The following is a 23,056-nucleotide window of genomic DNA, read 5'->3' on the forward strand; positions in this document are numbered from 1 at the left end:
GTTTTAAAGGAGTGTCTTAAATAAAATAGAGAGCGGCAGAGAGGTTTAGAAAGGCATTAACAAACATATGGAGGTTTTCAAAATTAACAGTGTCAGATGAAATAAAAGTTCAGAAACTATGCAATTAAAAGCACTTTAAAAAAAAAAATGATGATTGTAGTAGCTAAGAAGGATTGATTATTTACAGATCGGACAGAAAAAAGGAATTCACATATCAAGTTTTTAAAGTCAAACATTTGAGTTTACAAACACCTGGGAAGGCTCCCAAAGTTGTTACAGGCGTATCTGGATGATATTATATTGCAAACACAACAGGTTTGCACCCCTAAACAAATAGCTGGAGAGTGCACTAATTAAAAGCCACAAGGATTTTGATACTCAGCCGCTCTTACACTTGGACTGTATGTCCTAGTTTTGGGATTTAATTGGTTCCCATCCATTAAAACAAGTAGATGCAAAATGTAAACACAATGACAGTGCTCTACCCAAATTTACAAGTACTATGTTGGGAGACTGCAAGTATTTAAATGGTAACGCCTCACATAAATAACCTTTGGTAAAGATTTAATACTTCAGCAAATGTAACTCCATTTGTTACTTTGTAATTTCTATTACCTGTTCCATTAACAAAGATTTTCAAAATAAATCACAAAATCAGACCAGATTAATAACCAATTGTTTATTGTGCAATATCCATCTGATTCACCATAACCTATAGCTCTGATTCAAGATTTGATACTCTACATGAAATCAGTTCTGTCTGGTTGTAGTATTTTTCATTAAAAGAGTTGCACACATATTTACAAATTTCACATTGCCTTACCATCCCAATTTCCTTTCCTATTTCACGCAAGCTAAGTAAAGGTACTCTCCTCTCCCACAGAAAAGAGGAGCTACTCCAAATAAGGAGGAAAAAAAATGACAACACTAAATTATACACTACATAAATATGGCAGTATCAGTGGTTATGCTAGCTACACATACATTAGCACGAGTGGGCTTTTCCTCCCACTCTACCAATGGCAATATCATTCTACAGGCAATGATAAACTGAGGTCTACAGGAAATGACTGCTTTTCTTCTTTGAACACTATTACAGCATTGACTCAGGTCTGGGGAAATTGATTCACAATATTTCAAGTTGAAGTAGAAAAGTAATCAAAATAAGGCACAATGAATATTACCTACATTTCGATAAATGGAGGGGAACCAGACTTCAGTGTTACATCATTGCAGAGAAATATAATTGCGTAACATTCAGTGGGAATAAACCACATAACATTTTGAAACTGAGTCAGCACAATCAGTTAGCAGTACCCCCTCTTTGATTACGATATACTGATTTAGTGCAGTTTTATAGGAAAAAAGCCTTTAAAACCACATTGTGCAGAGAATTCAAAATTAATCTCTGAACCCCAGCTGTCAATAGTGCAAACTACTTACTGTTTTACTGTAAAAGCAAGATCACTGGTGATTGTTTGTAATGCTGCTGTACATTAAAAATTGCACAAAACAAGGATCCCAATATAAGGAGGCCATGTCTTATTCCACCCAGTTTAAAGAATCTTGAAACATTAGTGACATCAGATAGTTTAAGCCCATCTCACCTCCATGGGCAAACAAAAGGTCCAACTCCTGGGTGCTTCTTTTTTGCTAACGTGGACGTAACATAACAACTGCAAAACAATGTTGGCAGCATATACCGGACATTTTAATTAAAATCTCCACACAAGGGTATTCATCACTTTTTACAAAATATATTTTGCATTCAATCATTTGTAGCTTGTGAAGAAAAAGAAAGCTGCAGAAATCGGAGTAAAGTGGATTGCAGCACGGAAGGCCCTTGCTTTGGTTGCTGAACAGTTTTAGTCCTGCTTCGAGTGCTCCTTAACATCTTCCTCATCTGTATATTCTGACGGTTCATCCCATGGCTTCAGCAACCGGCCTATGTAGTCATATTTTTCTGCAAATTAAATAACCAAGATTTTAATTCAGTGTTACATCATGCTTTTAAAATAAACCAATTCTTTAGTTTCTTCACAACTTAGAATGCCAATGCATGCCAGTTTTGTTTTCCTGGTAACATAGGTATTTGGCAGCCCCATCTTTTTAACTTGAGTGAACCACTGCAAAATCACGGAGAACAGAATTTGATAATAAATAGTTACCCAATTGGCAACGCATTTTTATAGAATAATTTTAAAACAGATCAAGAACACCGAATTGTAAAAAAAAAACATAAGCCTGTACTTCCACTCAAAAGTTACATTAATTCCATTTTAAATTAAATCCCTCGTTTACAGCAAATTGATGAAAATTATAGTTTGATAGAAACTTTGATGAACATCACAAGTCACGCAAATTTTATACCGGCTAATATGAAATATGCAGACATCGGAATATATTATAGAATTGTTATAGTACAGGTGGTCATTTGTCCTATCATATCCATGCTGGCTCTCCTCTGCAAGGGTAACTCCCCAAGTCAGCCTCCCCCACCTTTTCCCCATGGCCTCAACTTTTTTCTGTTCAGATGATTATCCAATTCTCTTTTAAGGCCTTATTGGAACCTGTTCCTGTACCTCTTTATAATTGAGCACACTCAGTGCATTCCAGATCCTAACCACTCACTGTATAAAAAGGTTCTCCTCAGGTAAGTCGTTTTTTTTTGCCATCATCTTAAATTGGTGTTCTCATTTTCAATCCTTCTACCAACAGGAACAGTTCCTCCCCATCTACTCTGTCCAGCCCCATCATGATTTTGAACTCCTACCAAATCTCCTCTTATCCAAGGAGAATAGCCCCTACTTATCCCATCTATTCCCAAAACAGAATTTCCTCATCCCTGGAATCACTTTCAATCTTTTCTGCACTCTCTCCAATACCTTCACATCCTTCCCTAGGGACATGAGAAGTATTTGGCAGGTAGGATCAAGGAAAACCCAAAAGCTTTCTATAGGTATGTCAGGAATAAGCGAATGACTAGGGAAAGGGTAGGACCAGTCAAGGACAGGGCTGGGAAGTTGTGTGTGGAGTCTGAAGAGATAGGCGAGATACTAAATGAATATTTTTCGTCAGTATTCACTCAGGAAAAAGATAATGTTGTGGAGAATGCGGAGACCCAGGCTAATAGAATAGATGGCATTGAGGTACGTAGGGAAGAGGTGTTGGCAATTCTGGACAGGCTGAAAATAGATAAGTCCCCGGGTCCTGATGGGATTTATCCTGGGATTCTCTGGGAGGCCAGGGAAGAGATTGCTGGACCTTTGGCTTTGATTTTTATGTCATCATTGGCTACAGGAATAGTGCCAGAGGACTGGAGGATAGCAAATGTGGTCCCTTTGTTCAAAAAGGGGAGCAGAGACAACCCCGGCAACTATAGACCGGTGAGCCTCACGTCTGTAGTGGGTAAAGTCTTGGAGGGGATTATAAGAGATAAGATTTAGAATCATCTAGATAGGAATAATATGATCAGGGATAGTCAGCATGGCTTTGTGAAGGGTAGGTCATGCCTCACAAATCTTATCGAGTTCTTTGAGAAGGTGACTGAACAGGTAGACGAGGGTAGAGCAGTTGATGTGGTGTATATGGATTTCAGCAAAGCATTTGATAAGGTTCCGCACGGTAGGCTATTGCAGAAAATACGGAGGCTGGGGATTGAGGGTGATTTAGAGATGTGGATCAGAAATTGGCTAGCTGAAAGAAGACAGAGGGTGGTGGTTGATGGGAAATGTTCAGAATGGAGTTCAGTTACAAGTGGAGTACCACAAGGATCTGTTCTGGGGCCGTTGCGGTTTGTCATTTTTATCTATGACCTAGAGGAAGGCGCAGAAGGGTGGGTGAGTAAATTTGCAGACGATACTAAAGTCGGTGGTGTTGTCGATAGCGTGGAAGGATGTAGCAGGTTACAGAGGGATATAGATAAGCTGCAGAGCTGGGCTGAGAGGTGGCAAATGGAGTTTAATGTAGAGAAGTGTGAGGTAATTCACTTTGGAAGGAATAACAGGAATGCGGAATATTTGGCTAATGGTAAAGTTCTTGGAAGTGTGGATGAGCAGAGGGATCTAGGTGTCCGTGTACATAGATCCCTGAAAGTTGCCACCCAGGTTGATAGGGTTGTGAAGAAGGCCTATGGAGTGTTGGCCTTTATTGGTAGAGGGATTGAGTTCCGGAGTCAGGAGGTCATGTTGCAGCTGTACAGAACTCTGGTACGGCCGCATTTGGAGTATTGCGTACAGTTATGGTCACCGCATTATAGGAAGGACGTGGAGGCTTTGGAGCGGCTGCAGAGGAGATTTACCAGGGTGTTGCCTGGTATGGAGGGAAAATCTTATGAGGAAAGGCTGATGGACTTGAGGTTGTTTTCGTTGGAGAGAAGAAGGTTAAGAGGAGACTTAATAGAGGCATACAAAATGATCAGGGGGTTAGATAGGGTGGACAGTGAGAGCCTTCTCCCGCAGATGGAAATGGCTGGCACGAGGGGACATAGCTTTAAACTGAGCGGTAATAGATATAGGACAGAGGTCAGAGGTAGGTTCTTTACGCAAAGAGTAGTGAGGCCGTGGAATGCCCTACCTGCTACAGTAGTGAACTCGCCAACATTGAGGGCATTTAAAAGTTTATTGGATAAACATATGGATGATAATGGCATAGTGTAGGTTAGATGGCTTTTGTTTCGGTGCAACATCGTGGGCCGAAGGGCCTGTACTGCGCTGTATCGTTCTATGTTCTATGTTCCCAAGTTGTGCTCAGAAGTGGACACAATACTCCAGTTTAGACCGAAACAGTGTTTTAAACAGCATTGTCATAACTTCCTTGCTTTTGTACTCTTATGCCCTTAGTTATAAAGTCCAGGATCCTGCACACTTTATTAAACACTTTCTCACCTGCCCTGGCACCTTCAATGATTGGTACATCAAGCTCCTCTACAGGATAAACTGATGTCAAAAACAGGGGTTGGGGAGGAGAGGGTCTCGGAAATGTATAAGGAAGGGATTCCAATAGGGGAGGTGAGGAGGTAGAGTTGCGAGGGGAGCTGGAAGTTGGGTTATGGGAGGAGGTCCTACGGAGAGCGAACACATGCCAGGCTTAGCCTGATCCAGTTCAAGGTGGTCCATAGGGCTCATATTTTAAAAAAATTTAAGAGTAACCAATTCATTTTTTCCAATTAAGGGGCAATTTAGCGTGTTCAATCCACCTACCTTGCACATCTTTGGGTTGTGGGGGCAAAACCCACGCAAACACAGGAAGAATGTGCAAAGTCCACATGGACAGCCGGGATCGAACCTGGGACCTCAGCGCCGTGGGACAGCAGTGCTACCACTGCGCCACCGTGCTGCCCCACAGGGCTCATATGACTGTGGTCCGGATGAGCAGGTTTTTTTGAGGAGGTGGAGCAAAGGTATGGGTGGTGTGGGGGAAGTCCTGCGAATCATGTGCATATGTTTTGGGCGTATTCGAGACTGAGGGGATTTTGGCAGGGATTTTCGAATGTCATGTCAAGTTATGCTGGGAGGGCAACTCAGGAGTCCAGAGGTGGCAATATTTGGAGTGTCGGAAGATCCGGGGCGGGGGGGGGAGACGGACCACAGAGACTGACATCTTGGCCTTTGCCTCCTTCGTGGCCTGGAGACGGATTCTTTTTTTTATATAAATTTAGATTACCCAATTATTTTTCCAATTAAGGGGGAATTTAGCGTGGCCAATCCACCTACTCTGCACATTTTTGGATTGTGGGGGCGAACCCATGCAGACACGGGGAGAATGTGCAAACGCCACACGGACAGGGACCCAGAGCCGGGATCGAACCTGGGACCTCAGTGCTGTGAAGCAGCTGTGTTAACCACTAGGCCACCGTGCTGCCCAGTGGAGACGGATTCTGTTGGGAAGGAGGGACTCAGAGCCTCCAAAGTCGGGTGTTTGGGTTAGCAACATGACAGGGTTTCTTAGGTTAGAGAAAATTAAGTTTAATTTTAATAATAATTGCTTATTGTCAAAAGTAGGCTTCAATGAAGTTACTGTGAAAAGCCCCTAGTCGCCACATTCCGGCGCCTGTTTGGGGAGGCCGGTAGGGATTCACGGTAGGGGATTTAAGGGGTTCACTACAGGGGTTTGCTCACCGTTCATCGACTTCTCCAAGGTAAATTGACCGTCAGCAGGTTTGGGGGGCATGGAAGTGACGAATAAGGGTAGGAACTATAATGAAGAGAGAACCGTGGGATGGAATAGGTACATGGACCATGATATTTAGGGTTTATGCTTGGGGGGGGGGTGATGGGTATGATATTGTGGGGTTTGTGTATTTGTTGGATCACTTTGTCTAAAATGTTAACATTATAAATGCCTTAATAAAATATTTTCCAAAAAAAAAGATCCCTCTGCTCCTGCACCCCCTTTTATAATTGTACCCTTTCATAGATAGAATTTACAGTGCAGAAGGAGGCCATTCGGCCCATCGAGTCTGCACCGGCTCTTGGAAAGAGCACCCTACCCAAGGTCAACACCGCCACCCTATCCCCATAACCCCACCCAACACTAAGGGCAATTTTTCATGGCCAATCCACCTAACCTGCACATCTTTGGACTGTGGGAGGAAACCAGAGCACCCGGAGGAAACCTACGCACACACGGGGAGGATGTGCAGACTCTGCACAGACAGTGACCCAAGCCGGAATCGAACCTGGGACTGTGAAGCAATTGTGCTATCCACAAGGCTACCGTTGCTGCCCCTTTTATTTTGTCTTTATTCATTTTCCTACAAAAATGAATCAATTCACTTTTCTCCGCATTAAATTTAATTTGCCATTTGCCCATCCATTCCACTAACCGGTCTATATCCTCTTGAAGGTTTATCACCATCCTCTTCACAGTTCGCAATATTTCCAAGTTTTGGCATCTGCAAATTTTGAGAATGTGTCCAGAGTCTAGCTCATTAACATACATCAAGAAAAGCAGGATCTTAACAACGACCCGTGGGGAACCCACTATATAACTTCCTCTGGTCCAAATAAACAACCAACCTTTCACTACTGCTCTGCTCCCCGTCACTCAGCCAATTCTGTATCGATGCGGATACTGTCCCTTTTATTCCATGAGTTCTAGCTTTGCTGACAAGCTTGTTATGTGGCACTTTATCAAATGCCTTTTGGAAATGCACGTACACCATATCAACCATATAACTTCCATCAATCCTGTTACTGTTTCTTTTTCCCTCTGCTATCATCACAGCATAGCCAGGGCATTGATGACACTGCTTTAATATGTGCTGCTGGATACTGTTCCAAATCAATGCTCTGCACTAATGCACAAGGACTGTAGCATCAAAAGGAATATTAAATACAGTTAAGTCAAGAATGTCCTTGATCTGGCTACAAATTATCACAAAACTTCTGCCGATATTGCAATCACAGACTTACACTGAAATTTCCTGGACAGTTCATTAACATACGCATCACAAAAAAATGTTGGAAATCAGTGCAATCTATGTTATAAAAATTGAAGTCTGAAACCATCAAACCATTATTTATTCATATTAGGCACGGCATTAAAGAAATACAACTGTGAAAGCTTTTCTTTTCATGTAAAAGGTTCTGTTGCCTGCAAGATATACCGCATAGAAAATGCAGCCCTCTTGAAAAGACAGTACAGGTTTCAGCTGTGAGAAATAAAGTTTTTAATGTGTTGGGTCTTACTTAATGCAGGAAACCAGTGTTCGCTCGTCTTATGTAATTTATGCTCAAATTTTCTTGGAAAGACTGAGCACAACACAATTCTTCTGCTTTTGTAGTTGAAAATTACAACACAATTGCAGACCAACACAAAAGAAAATTCGACAACACTTCCAGTTGCGGTGATGCACTGCTAAGCCGCACGTTTCGGCACCTCCCATTACAACGGACTTTTGGGCTCTTACCGGGAGCCCCAACGGAATTTTTTTTCAACCTAACCCAGTGTGGGGTGACGAAGGAAGGGGTCCCCCCCGGGTGTGTATGGAAAGGAGCGGTGGTAGTGGCCAGATTGCGAAGGATCCTTTGGAGCAGTGGCAGAGAAGAGAAGGGAGAAGCAAGATGGCGGCGGATGGAGCCCAGATGGTATGGGGCCCGGACCAGCAGGAGTTTCTCTGACGATGTGTGGAGGAGCTCAAGAAAGAGGTGCTGGCGCCGATGATACTGGCAATCAAGGGACTGAAGGAAACACAAAAGGTCCAGGCGATGGAGCTCCATGGAGTGAAGGCAAAGGCAGCCGAGAATGAAGATGAGATACAGGGCCTGGTGGTAAAAACGGAGACACACGAGGCACTACACAAGAGGTGCATAGAAAGGCTGGAAGCCCTGGAGAACAGCTAGAGGAGGAAAAACCTACGGATTCTAGGTCTCCCCGAAGGAGCAGAGGGAGCTGATGCTGGGGCTTATGTGAGCACGATGCTCCATACACTAATGGGAGCTGAGGCCCCAACGGGCCCCCTGGAAGTGGAGGGAGCGTACCGGGTCCTCGTGAGAAGACCAAAGGCAGGTGAAACACAAAGAGTAATAGTGGTGAAGTTCCATCGCTACAGGGACAGAGAGATGGTCCTGAGCTGGGCCAAGAAGGCACGGAGTAGCAAATGGGAGAATGCGGTGATACGTGTGTATCAGGAGTGGAGTGCGGAGGTGGCGAGAAGGAGGGCGAGCTTTAACTGGGCCAAGGCGGTGCTCCATAGGAAGAAAATTAAATTTGGGATGCTGCAGCCGGCGCGACTGTGGGTCACGCATCAGGGCAAGCACCACTACGTCGAGACGGTGGAGGAGGCATGGACATTCATCCAAGAAGAGAAACTGGACTAGATTTGAGAGTTTGATGTTGGAGAGAAGCAGCGAGGTGGTGGTACAGAAATGTAAAGTGGGGAAAGGGGAGGGCTACTGTACAGCAATGTTGGACGGGGAATTTTTCTCCCCCCGATGGGGGGGGGGGGGGGGGGGGGCACGAAGAAATGTGGGCGCGGTGGGAAAAGGACAGGGAAGGGGAAAGAGGGAACTGCGCCATAGGGGGCGGGGACGAGAGAAAAGCGCGGGTATTTTCCCGCGCTATGGAAATTATAGTGGGAAAACGGGCGCAGGAAGGAAGGGAGCCTCACACGCAGGGAGGTCAAAGAGTGAACGGGGGAAGCCGAGTTCAGCCAGAGTTAGCTGACTTCTGGAAGCAATATGGGAGGAGTAATCAAGCTAGAGGGGGATCTAGCGGCGGTGGTGGTGGTGGTGGTGGGGGGGGGGGGGGGGGGGGGGGGGGGGGGGGGGGGGTGAGGAGATGGCCTAAAAAAGGGGATGGCTAGTCGACGAGGGGCGGGTGCATGGCCCCCCAATCCGGCTGATCACGTGGAATGAGAGAGGCTTAAATGGGCCGATTAAGAGGGCACGGATGTTTGCGCACTTAAAGAGACTGAAGGCGGACGTAGTCATGCTCCAGGAGACGCACCTGAAGTTGGCGGATCAGGTTAGACTAAGAAAAGGATGGGTGGGACAGGTATTCCACTCAGGGTTGGACGCGAAAAACAGAGGGGTGGCAATATTGGTGGGGAAACGTGTATCATTCGAGGCTAAGAACATAGTGGTGGACAGTGGGGGCACATATGTGATGGCGAGTGGCAGACTGCAGGGCGAGGCGGTTGTGCTGGTGAACGTATATGCCCCGAATTGGGATGACGCGGGATTAATGAAGCGAATGCTGGGATGTATCCCGGACCTGGAGGTGGGAAATTTGATAATGGGGGGGGGGGGCGGGGGAGAAACTTTAACACAGTGCTGGATCCAGGGCTAGACCGGTCCAGATCCAGGACCGGGAGAAGGCCGGCAGCGGCCAAGGTGCTTAAGGGATTTATGGAACAAATGGGGGGAGTGGATCCGTGGAGATTCGCCAGGCCGATGGTTAAAGAGTTCTCTTTCTTCTCCCACGTCCATAAGGTATACTCCCGGATAGACGTTTTCGTTTTGGGAAGGGCACTGATCCCGCATGTGGCAGGAATGGAGTACTCGGCCATAGCCGTTTCAGTCCACACCCCGCATTGGGTGGATCTGGAACTAGGAGAGGAAAGGGAGCAGCGCCCACTCTGGCGACTAGAAAAGGGACTACTGGCGGACGAGGGGGTCTGTGGAAGGGTGAGGGGGTGTATTGAGCGATACCTGGAGGTCAACGACGATGGGGAGGTTCAGGTGGGGGTAGTATGGGAAGCGCTGGAGGCGGTGGTTAGAGGAGAGCTGATCTCCATCAGAGCCCACAAGGGGAAACAAGAGGGCAAAGAGAGAGAGAGATTAGTGGGGGAAATTTTGAGGAGGAATAAAAAATATGCGGAGGCCCCAGACGAAGGGCTATACAGAGAAAGACGAAGACTACAGACGGAGTTTGACCTGCTGACCATTGGAAAGGCAGAGGCACAGTGGAGGAAGGCACAGGGGATGCAATATGAGTATGGGGAAAAGGCGAGCCGGCTGCTAGCCCAACAACTTCAGAAGAGGATGGCGGCGAGAGAGATCGGGGGAGTTAGGGCCGAAACGGGAAATATGGAGCAGAGAGCAGGGAAAGTGAACGAGGTGTTCAAGACCTTTTATGAGAGGCTATACAAGTCCCAACCCCCGGGGGGAAAAGAAGGAATGCTACACTTTCTGGACCAGCTAAGGTTCCCGAAGGTGAAGGGGCAGGAGGTGGCAGGTCTGGGGGCGCCAATCGAGGTGGAGGAGGTGATTAAAGGACTGGGGAACATGCAGGCAGGGAAGGCCCCGGGACCAGACGGGTTTCCGGTGGAATTCTACAGGAAGTATATGGACCCGTTGGCCCTGCTTTTGGCGAGAACCTTTAATGAGGCTAAGGAAAGAGGGATGCTACACCCGACAATTTCGGAGGCGACGGTATCGCTAATCCTGAAACGAGATAAAGACCCGCTGCAATGCGGGTCATACAGGCCTATCTCACTCCTAAATGTAGATGCCAAACTGCTGGCCAAAGTGATGGCGACAAGGATAGAGGATTGTGTCCCAGGGGTGGTGCATGACGATCAGACAGGGTTTGTAAAGGGGAGACAACTGAATGTTAATGTACGAAGGTTGCTGGGGGTGATGATGACGCCCCACCGGAGGGGGAGGCAGAGATAGTGGCAGAGATAGTGGCAGCGATGGATGCAGAGAAGGCATTCGATAGAGTGGAGTGGGACTATCAGTGGGAGGTGCTGAAGAGGTTTGGGTTCGGTGAGGGGTTTATTAGATGGGTCAGACTCTTATATGGGGCCCCGATGGCAAGCGTAGTTACAAACCGGCAAAGATCGGGATATTTTCGGCTACATAGGGGTACAAGACAAGGGTGTCCCCTGTCCCCGTTGGCAATTGAACTACTGGCCGTAGCGCTGAGGGATTCTAAGAAGTGGAGGGGGGTGCTTAGAGGGGGAGAGGAACACCGAGTGTCGCTCTACGCAGATGATCTACTGCTATATGTTGCGGACCCGGTAGAGGGGATGCCAGAGGGAATGCAGATACTTAGGGAGTTTGGAGAGTTCTCGGGATACAAACTAAATATGGGGAAGAGCGAGGTTTTTGTAATGCACCCCGGGGAACAGGGCAGGGGGATTGATGCTTTGCCGCTGAGGAGAGTGGTAAGGTATTTCCGATACCTGGGGATCCAGGTGGCCAGGAACTGGGGAACCCTGCATAGACTTAACCTGACGCGACTGGTGGAGCAGATGGAGGAGGACTTTAAGAGGTGGGATATGGTGCCGCTGTCACTGGCGGGCAGAGTACAGGCAGTTAAAATGGTGGTCCTCCCGAGGTTTCTTTTTGTGTTTCAGTGCCTCCCCATTCTGATCACAGAGGCCTTTTTAAAAAAAATAGATAGGAGCATTATGAGCTTTGTGTGGGCGGGAAAGACCCCGAGAGTAAAGAGGGGGTTCCTGCAGCGCAGTAGGGACAGAGGGGTACTGGCGCTGCCGAGTCTGAGCGACTACTATTGGGCCGCCAATGTGTCGATGGTCTGTAAGTGGATGAGGGAGGAAGAGGGAGCAGCGTGGAAGAAGTTGGAGATGGCGTCCTGTAAGGGAACAAGCCTAAAAGCGCTGGTGACGGCGCCGCTGCCATTCTCCCCGAAAAGGTACACCACAAACCCAGTGGTGGTGGCAACCTTGAAGATCTGGGGGCAGTGGAGGCGACACGGGAGTGACGGGTGCCTCGGTGTGGTCCCCGATAAGGAATAACCACAGGTTTGTCCCAGGGAGGATGGATGGGGGGTTCCAGTGTTGGCAGCGAGCAGGAATTAGGAAGCTGAGGGACCTGTTTATAGACGGGACGTTTGCAAGTCTGGGAGCGCTGGAAGAAAAATATAAGTTGCCGCCAGGAAACGCCTTCCGATATATGCAAGTGAGGGCATTTACGAGGCAACAGGCGAGGGAACTTCCGCAGCTCCCGACGAAAGGGATCCAAGATAGAGTGATTTCGGGGGCATGGGTTGGAGAGGGCAAAGTGTCCGAAATATACCGGGAGATGAGGGACGAGGGGGAGGCGGTGATAGAGGAGCTGAAGGGAAAATGGGAAGAAGAGCTGGGGAACGAGATCGAGGAGGGGCTATGGGCGGATGCCCTAAGTAGGGTAAATTCCTCGTCCTCGTGTTCCAGGCTTAGCCGGATTCAATTTAAGGTTCTACATAGAGCACATATGACGGGAGCTAGACTGAACAGGTTTTTCGGGGTAGAGGACAGGTGTGGGAGGTGCTCAGGAAGCTCGGCGAACCACACACACATGTTCTGGTCGTGTCCGGCACTGCACAAGTTCTGGGGGTGTGGGGCAAGGGTAATTTCAAAGGTGGTGAAGGTCCGGGTCAAGCCAGGCTGGGGGTTAGCTATATTTGGGGTTGCAGAAGAACCGGGAGTGCTGGAGGCGAAAGAGGCCGACATTTTGGCCTTTGCGTCCCTAGTAGCCCGGCGTAGGATTCTACTCATGTGGAAGGAAGCGAAGCCCCTGGGCGTGGAGGCCTGGATAAACGACATGGCAGGGTTCATAAGATTGGAACGAATAAAATTTGCGTTGAGAGGATCGGCTCAGGGGTTCTCCAGGCGGTGGTAACCGTTCCTTGACCATCTCGCGGAACGATAATGAAAAGACAGAAATGACAGCAGCAGCAACCCAGGGGGGAGGGGGAGCACTATTCTGTGTTTTTGCTATTTGTTTTTCTTTTCTAGTTTTTGTTATAAGCTCACTATATTATTTAAATAATGTTTAATGTATAATCCCTTGTTGAGTTGTAAAAACGGAAAAATATTTGTTTGAAAAATTTCAATGAAATATATTTTTTTTTAAAAAGAAAATTCGACAACATACAGATCCAAACATGACAGAATTGGTGCATAGCATCTTCCTCGGTGATATCGCTTGAAAACAGCAATTTCACATACGTCTGGCTATGACACTCAGCGTTACCTCACTGCCACCTGCCTGTATCAAGCCCTTCACTATTTCCAAAACGGTCTGGCTGCTTGTCCGACATCCAGTATTGAGTGAGAATAAATTTCCAACAAAACATTGGTCCCTGCTGCAAACCCAGGGCCCCAGTTGGTCCAAAACATTGGTCCCAGGATGAGGCATCAACTACATATCCATTTTATCATAAAGACCTCCTTTTGGACCTCCATAACATCACTTAACTCCACCCTGTCTCAGCTCTTCTGCTGCTGAAACCCTCATTGATGCCTTTCATACTTCCAGACTTCAGTAACTCCCTCCTGGCTGGTTTCGCACATTTTAATCTCTTCGAAAGAGCTATCCAATTAGTCCCACTCTCCCCACTACCTTTTCTCCAATTCCCTTTTGGAAAGTATTATTGAACCTGCTCCAACTTACCTTTCAAGCAGTGCATTCCAGTCATGGCCCTTTGGCCACTGAAGTCTTAAACCTATATCTTTCTCAAATGTTCAGCTCCTGCTCCCTCCTCAACCTCCTTTTTTGGCACCCATGCCAGCTACCAGTATAAACAGTTTCCATGTTCTCAGGTTGCTTGTCTCTCTTCCAAAATTACCATCACCAACTACTCAAAATCCATACTCATCTCCCTCTTCTTGCAAACTACCTCCCCATTTCAATTTAATTTTCCTCTTTCAAGTTCTATAACTTGTTATAGCCGCCCAGATTCGTGCCCAACTTTCTGATAACTGTTTGAAGCTCTCCAAGTTTCTGTCATGCAACAGCACTAGCACTGAAACTGCCCTAAATAAAAGTGATAAATTATATTTTCTGTGTTTATGATCATGATGTACTACCTCTCCTTGACCTTTCTGCAGTCTTTTGACACACTTGACCACATGATCTTCCTCTCATCCACTGTCCAGTTCATTGGAGTTTAGAAGAATGAGGGGGGATCTCAGAAATTTACAAAATTCTAACACGATTAGACAGGGTAGATTCAGAAAAAATGTTCCCGATGGTTGGGGAGTCCAGAGCTAGGGGCCATAGTTTGAGGATAAGTGGTAAACCTTTTAGGACTGAGGTGAGGAGAAATTTCTTCACCCAGAGAGTGGTGAATCTGTGGAATTCACTACCGCAGAAAGTAGCTGAGGTGAAAACATTGGGTAATTTCAAGGAGGAATTTGATGTAGCTCTTGGGGCTAACGGGATCAAGGGATGTGTGCGTGGTGTGTGTGTGTGAAGGGGAGGGGGTCCAGGGTATTAAACCCAATGATCAGCCATGATCATAATGAATGGTGGAGCAGGCTCAAAGGGCTGAATGGCCGTTTCCTGCTTCTATTTCCTATACATGCGTGTTTCTATTCCCACCTGGACAATGATGAAACACTGTTCCATCCCTCCATTACTCCTCTTGAGCCCATGATCGCCTCAGGGCTCGGACTGCTTCTCCAGTTTTGAATGTCCCAACTTTCCCCCAATTAAACACTGGGATGACGAAAGCCATCATTTATGGCCCTGATGGACTTCCGGTGACGGCGGGTGGGAGGCAGCCGCACGTTGGAGGGCTCCCGTTCGGGAACGGCATTGTCAGGGGTTAATGCCCGGTCCTAGGGCCAGCGAAGACCAGAAAAAGTCGGGAGACAGCACAGAGGAGGGGAATGTCGAAGACCAGCAAAAGAAACGGCCGTGAAAAAAGCAGCTGAAAGTCCGTCGGGGAGTGGAAAGGTCACCGCGGGGTCAGTAAAGAAAATGGAGGCTGGAGCACCAGGGGAGGCCGCATTGCTTACGGCTGAAGAAATAACTAAGTGATGGCTGCGGAATTCGAAAGGCAGTTTACAAAATACATGGAGACAATGAGGAAGGAGATGAGGGAGGTTTTGAGTGTTCTGGTGGAGGAGGCGATTTCCCCGGTGATGAAGGCGGTGGCGAGCGCAGATGCTGGCAAAACTATTGGGGGAGGGGGAGGATCCCTCCCGATATGAACTGGATCGAGCTCATCGGTCGTGGAGGCCTGTACCAAAGGCGAGTGAGCCGCCAAGGGCAGTGACTCTGTGCTTCCGTAGGTACAGTGTGAAGGAGAAGATCCTGAGCTGGGCCAGGCAGAAGTGGGTGGTGCAGTGGGCTGGAGCTGGTATACGTGTATACCAGGACTTTACGGTGGAGCTGGTGAGGAGGCGGGCTGCCTTCAACCGGGTGAAGAGGGCACTGTACATTAGCAAGGTGCAGTGCGGCATTGTATATGCAGCGAAGCTGAGGGTGACTTATAAGCTCAGGGACTTTTATTTTGGAACAGCGGAAGCAGCGGAGGAGTTTGCGAAGGCAGAAGGACTGTGGCAGAGCTCACAAATTGAGAAATGGCCATGTGCCGATGTAACCGCATGACTGTATTTTCTTCTTTTTTGTTTCACTGCGTGCGGGTGTAGGGGCTAAAGGAGCCAATGTTGTATATATTTGGACAAGGGAAGTGATGGGACTTTCACTCGAAATGAGGGCTCTTTGGGGTGTAGGTGGATATGCGGGTTTGTGTGCTAAAAGGGGATTTCTGGGCTTGCCTAGGGCTGGGCAAGGGGGAAAGGGACCCGGGCGGGGGCCTCCACGCTGGACGGTTTAAGCCGGCCAGTGAACGGGAGTGAGGTGGGGGGAGGGGCTGTGGCCATCGGAGCCTGACGGAACAGGGTCCGAGAGTTCTAGCCGGGGTGGAAAGTTAGAGGGGAAGGAACCGAGGTTGGGAGGAGGAGTTTTACAAGAGGCAGTGGACGGGAGGAGCTGGAGACTTGGGGGGGGGGGGGGGGGGTTTACAACTCTTGGGTATCATGTACGGTACTCTTTCAGAGGCTGGATGGCGTTGAGTGTAGGGGAGGGGGAGGGGGAGGGGACTCTATAGGTCAATGGTGACCATAGGCAGTCCCGGTCTCCTTTTTCTTTTTCTCCTTTGTTTTTTGTTTCCACCGTGGGAGGGTTTGGTTTATTGGATGCATATATTGACAGGTGGGCCGTTGTTTGGGGGGGGGGGGGGGGGGGGAGGTGGGGGATATCAGAAAATGTAGAATAAAAAAATATTTCTGGCCCTGATACAATCCCCCAGCTGGACCACTTTATCAGGGGTGAAGATGACAGTTTCTAATCACAACTATATGTTGCATCTCAGGATGGGCTCCTGAACCTGATTTACCTCCATAACCGGGACATCCTACCTCCCACATCGATATAATCACCCCTCAGCCCATCTGTTTCTGAAATCTTCATCCATACTTTTGGTAACTCTAAGTTAGGTTATTCCAACAAGGTGGCCTCACCCAACCTTCGTCTTCTAAATTTCAGTGTACTCATCAATCTGCAGCTCATTCTGTCCATCAATCTGCAGCTCATTCTATCCTACAGTCTTCACCTCAGTCCTCACTACCCTACTATGGCCATCGGTCTCCCAACAGTGGAAATTTAAAACTCTGATCAGTGTTTAAATTCCTAATTATCTCATCCCTTCCAATCTCTGTAACCCCCTCCACAGTCCCAAAGTCTCCTCCCTTGAAATCCTCTCCAAGTCTGGCTTTTTGTGCAGTTCTTTGTCCTGCTATTTAGTGGTCGTGCCTTCTGCCATCTAAGTCCTGCACTCTGAAATTCCCTCCCTAAACACGTTTCAGATTTAGGGTCCTCTTTTCCCAAGCTTTCAGAATCCCTCGCTCTCTTTCTGGAAGCACAAAAATTACATGTAATTTGAATTTTAGAATGTTACAGTACAAATGAAATGGAAATAGGAATTTTAAACAAAACCCTTGCAATACAACAGTCCCAATACATTCTTCACAGTAATAGCATCAATTTCAGCATGTCAAATGCAACTAATGCAAGGTGTCAAATACTTACCCAGAAATTGCATCTCCCATTCTCTAACACTTTCCATTTGTACAGCATTTAAATCAGACAGATCATCAAATTCATCCCTCAGAGCTTCTTTATCAAGACAGAAGGTAGCCAAACCTCTAGAGGCATCTCGGCCAGCAAATATGCCATAGGGACCATCTGTTTAAAAAAAGTTTCAGAAATAGATTAGAAACTCAATGAATTGGCAGCTGACAACTAATATTTGATTTTGTCCCAAGTTTCTATAAATAGTGTTTGACAAAATAAATTAAAGAATGTCTAATAATAAATAACACCTCTCTGCAATTTAACATGAATAAGTTGCTACTTGGGAATATAAAAAGGCCATTATGATTAATAGGCTTGTTTCTTTTTAAAATAAACCAACCTCACACATATGCTTACTAATTAAATCCTTAATTTAATTCCTCAGAAGTACAAATTGAACTCATTTTTACAGCCCTTAGATGACCTTCCTGAATATTTCCATCTTTTACTTGATCAGTTAACTGGAAAGTATTAACATATTGCTATTACTCAATTTAATTGGCATATAGAACACAGAAGGACTAGACTATTGACCCAACTCCTTGTAGGAATGTACTTTCAATTGAGAAAAACAAAGATGAAGAGCCAAAGACATGTCACCAAAATGGCTGAAAGAAATCTAAAAGGGAAAGGGCAGATCAATGCTAATGTATTGACACTACATTTGGTTTCAAGGCCTGAAAAACAAAAGGGATTGAGAATAGGAATTTAATTTTTCTCAATCCCAAGAATGCATTTTAGCTTTGGATTGCAGTTGAGAGAAGACGAGTTATTTTTCATAGGTCAGACAAATTGCCACAGTAGCAAGCTGTTGCCCTAATATACAAAACATGCTGAACTGGTTCAGCATGCTCACGAAGCAATACTGAAGCTCAGCATCAAAACAGAACTATTAAAAACAACAAATGAAAGAAATCTTGAGGAATGGGTGAACATCCAAGTGAGTTCAGAAAATAGAATAGGATATCTAAGCAATGCAATGGGAAAAAAATCCCCCTGGCTGGAGAAAGCCTACATGGCTGCAACAGGCTATACAAATGGGATAGTCAGTACATGCTTATGCAGAATCTGTCCAGTTTCCAACATGCATACACAAAACTTGTGATGTACTGAGTTAATTCGCGGATCATTTTTCCAAGGCTCAATCTATAGATAACTGTTTCACAGAAGTTCCTTTACAGTAGATGTGATGCGATCAGAGTAATTGATGTCGGAGGCCAATCTCAGGCCAGGATATCACTGCAGGAATTCCATCATGAAGCTTTCTCTGCCCAACCATTTTCAGCTGCTTCAACAAGTACCTTGAAGCAGTTCGTATCAACCTAGTTGGTTAACATCTAGGTTTGAGCTGACAAGTGGTCAACAACATTTGTACATTATCAACCAACAGCTAAATTAGAAAGTTATTTTTCTAGATGACGTTAGCGGCAGGGGGACAAGGTATTCAAAAGAAACTCTCTTTAGGTATTCACTTTCAATTCTATTCCTTTTTCAAAATAAATTTAGCATACCCAATTATTTTTTTCCAATTAAGGGGCAATTTAATATGGCCAATCCACCTACCCTGCACATCTTTGGGTTGCCGGGGTGAGACCCACGCAGATTCGGGAAGAATGTGCAAACGCCACAAGACAGTGACCCGGGGCCGGGATCCAACCTGGATCCTCAGCAACGCGAGGCAGCAGTGCTAACCACTGCACCACCGTGCCACCTATTTCAATTCTATTCCTAACCGTATTAATTCCTGAGTTTTTACCCCCACAAATTAATTACTTCACACGGCATTATTTGATCATGATTGGGGTCTGTTTCACAGCTGCTATTCTGTAGGTTGGTTGGAGGTGGAATTGTAGAATTCCACCATTTTGAATCACACAGGGATGGTTCGCTTTTATATTTGTGTTCTAGTTCAATCATCGATTTCAATAAAATATATTAGTTCATTGTTTTTAGCAATTGTTAACAATATGGATAATACCCTTTCTTCTGTCTTTTGAATTGAGTTTCTTTTAATAACAACGTTTTAAGTCTTAGAAATTATCCTAGCAACTTCTCACCAAACACTATGAATCATCCAATGGAAAATAGGGCCATATAACCATGCACAATAGTACACATCCAGCTACAGCAAAATAATACTTGCACCAACCAATCAATTGCTCAGTACTGTGTCAGCTTCACAGTGAATTTTATTTTCAGAAGGATACCCAAGTTACATTCCATTTTTGTCAAGGCGCTTGAATATTTACTAGAGTACTCTGGTATCCAAATTAAAGTCAGTGATTCCTTTGTTGATTCATTTCATTTATCCAAATATTGTCAAATATCAACCAGTTCCCTAGCCAGCTGATTGCAGCTTGGATAGAAGTTTTATAACAGTGAAATGTTACCCTCAACATCATCAGTACTTAAGGTGAAAATGGTAAAAGCTTTAAGACCATTACACGTTCTGAGGAGACCAGTTTTGTTTTTAGATCCAATTTTCAATTTGCCTAACCAATCCACATAAAAGCATTACATGCTGGTCTGCTTCTGAAAATCCAAGTCAGTTAGAAGCTGTAGACGGGCAGCCTATGATTGCAATTCAATTGGCTATCTCATCAGAAGGGATTCAAAAAGATGTGCACAACATGCTTCTAAAATCATGTCAATTGCACTTTGTGGCCTCCAGACATTAAAATGAATGTTCTTTTGCATTAGCCATGCTCCTGATTTGCTGTTCTCCAATTAATGTGTCTTTTGTTTTTGAACATTATCTTCATTACACACAGTCTCATACACATGCAAATCCAAGAAATATTGATCAACGCCTCACCTACCTTCTTGAAGATTACAAAGTGATTCGCACCTGCTCCAAGTGCCTTGTAGATATATTCTTTTGAGTACAACATGCATGTTTCCCAGAAAGTTCAAGGCTAAGTGCTTATACATAAATTCTTCCTGTATTCTATTGCAGAAGAGCTGTCCACCTGCTGCTCTGCTTTGATGCTCCAACTTTAAGCAAAGCACTCCAAGAACACTTGGCTATATTTCAAATGCCACATTTAGTTAACTAAAATTACTATTTTACATTCACGTTGCATTACTGGCACAGAAACAGGTCATTGAGGTTAGATCCTCCTCCCAGCCTTCCATTTAGAAATGGAAGCATATGCATTCTCACTCATAGAATTTACAGTGCAGAAGGAGGCCATTCAGCCCATCGAGTCTGCACCAGCCCTTGGAAAGAGCACCCTACCCAAGCCATCACACCATCATGCTATCCCCGTAACCCAGTAACCTCACCCAATCCTTTTGGACACTAAGGGCAATTTAGCAAGGCAAATCCACCTAACCTGCACATCTTTGGACTGTGGGAGGAAACCGGAGCACCCGGAGGAAACCCACGCAGACACGGGGAGAACGTGCAGACTCTGCACAGACGGTGACCCAAACCAGGAATCGAACCTGGGACCCTGGAGCTGTGAAGTAACTGTGCTAATCACTATGCTGCCATGTTGCCCCGTGCATCTATTCAGTTTTGCCTTAAATGCATCTAAGCCAGTCTAGTGGCAGCGGGTAGCATTCAGAATCACAGACCCTTATTTTTAGGGCCTGTTAGGAGTCAGTTATGAAGTCTGGGATTGTTTTCACCAGTGTACCAACAAATGGGAGATATATATTTCCACAATCAAGTGCGTCCCTCAAAGTAATCCTGCTGCCTACATCTCATAAAACTGGATTTTCCTGTGAAAATAATGGTGAGCAATTCATACGCAAATAGAACAGCAACTTGCAGCAAGTGTGCACACACACTTAACAGTGGTAACCTAAGCTGTTGGCTGACATGCACTGCCCCGTGAGCTGCGTGAAAATAGCATCTTGCTGCCCAGCACCCCAGACAAATTCTTGACAAGCATGACATTCTGGTACTTGCAGAGTAGATATGGACTAAATTGGCCACAAAATGTTAAGAATCTGTCCATTCCAATCGAAGTACCATGTCTGCTGCAAAATGGCATGAAAACATTTAACAAATCTATCATCTCCTGATAACCTTTAGAAGGGCCTGACTGGCATTTAACAATAAATCTACTTCAGACATGTTTTATTTTAAATATAAAAACAATTCAAAATCCTACAACACACTTGGTCAACTTTTCCTATTACTGATTCTTCTGCTCACATTTATGATGGAAACTACCCATTATAAATTGGTCATGCTATAACACTTTATCACCAATGATAGCGCTAAAATTTTAAACATTGTATATACAGTCTTATGGAACATGAGAAATTTATGGCACGAGGCAATTTAGCCCACCTGCGGGCTGAAAAAAGAGCTAACCAGCCTACCCATGTTTTAGTTCTTTGGCCATAGCTTTGTAGGTTACAACTTTGCTGACATCATGCTGTCATCTTATCAAACAGCTTTTGGAATGTTACACACAATCACATCACACTCATCAACCCTCTCTCTTCCCTAATCAAAATACTAAATCAAGTTAGTTCCGCCCAATATGCCTTTAAAAAGCCTTTAATAACACATCCGTGGGTTCTAAAGTCAAAACTGTAAAGAAGTAGATGAATTGGTTGTGATCTCCCCATAATTCCTCGACTCTCGATCGGAAGAAAGCAAATAAAACACTTATTCCAGAAAGGAGGGAGAGGGAACAAAGGGGACAGTTAGCCTGGCAATCACAAGAAAATAAAGGAATCTGTTATCAAGAACTACCTTAATTAATCCATACTGATGTTAATTTTGTCCAAGATTATTGTTTCCAAAAGCTTCCCCTGGATTATTATTTCTAAAAGCTTTCCCACACTGAAGTCAAACTAATTGGTCCTTAGATGCTGGTTTATCCTCACGCCCTTTGTTTGAACAAGGGCGTAACAGGTGCAATTCTTCTATCCTCTGGCACCACCCTGTGTCCAAGGAGGATTTGAAGAGAATGGTCAGTATCTCTTCATTTCCATCCTTGCTTTCCTCAACAACCTAGCAGGCATCCAATCCAGACTTGAACTACAGCTAGCCTTTCCAGTACCTGTTTATCAGTTTTTAGCACACTGAATGTCCCAATAACCCCTCTTTTATTTTCACTGTGACTTTAACAGTACCTTCTTCCTTGGTAAAGACAGATGCAAAGTACCCATTTAATACTTCACCTCTATTTTCATGCATAGGTCTCCTTTGATTCCTAATTGGCTCCCCTCCCCTCTTACTATGCTTCTACTGCTTGTATGTCTACAGAAGACCCTTGGATTCCCAATTATGTTAGTTGCTCGTCTGCTCTTTTCGTTTACCATTTCCCTTCATCTCTTAACTCCTTTTATTCAGTCTGGTTCTCACTAGTATGATCAACCTAACCTCTATCTAACACATTCTTTTTTGCTTCATTTTACATCCTCTAAACCTCCTACTTGGTGTGCTGCATGCCATTTTGCTTCATTGCCTAAGGAGGGATATACTGGTCGTTGAGGGAGTGCAACAAAGGCTTTGCTGCAATTTTGTGAGGGCCACGAAGAATCCAGCGCGAGTTTCATGGATACAAGAAATAACATTTATTTACAATAACATAACAGCAGCAACCTCGCTTACTGCTTACTCCTTCCTGCTGGTTCCAAACTGGCCAGCTTTATTTATACAGGGAGTCTGCTAATGATTTCTCCGCCCCCCTCATTGGGGAAGCTCATACTCCCACAGCATTGTAGGATTGTCATTAGTCCCCAGCCAATGGTAAGCAGGCAGGTTATAACAT

General features: G+C 45.4%; 1 protein-coding gene across 1 annotated transcript in view; it reads right to left on the reverse strand.

The window, feature by feature from the left end:
- Window positions 1–664: 664 nt before the first annotated feature.
- Window positions 665–23,056, reverse strand: part of LOC140408446 (membrane-associated progesterone receptor component 2-like) — an 85,503-nt gene continuing 63,111 nt past the window's right edge. Inside the window, exons 2-3 of the mRNA XM_072495654.1 lie at window positions 17,274–17,429; window positions 665–1,963 (exon numbers count right to left, since the gene is read on the reverse strand). Of these exons, the coding sequence (XP_072351755.1) occupies window positions 1,866–1,963; window positions 17,274–17,429 (254 nt within the window). The 3' untranslated portion in view covers window positions 665–1,865. The remainder of the gene's footprint in view (window positions 1,964–17,273; window positions 17,430–23,056) is intronic.

Source organism: Scyliorhinus torazame, chromosome 3, assembly GCF_047496885.1.
Source record: "Scyliorhinus torazame isolate Kashiwa2021f chromosome 3, sScyTor2.1, whole genome shotgun sequence".
NCBI classification, from domain to species: Eukaryota; Metazoa; Chordata; class Chondrichthyes; order Carcharhiniformes; family Scyliorhinidae; genus Scyliorhinus; species Scyliorhinus torazame.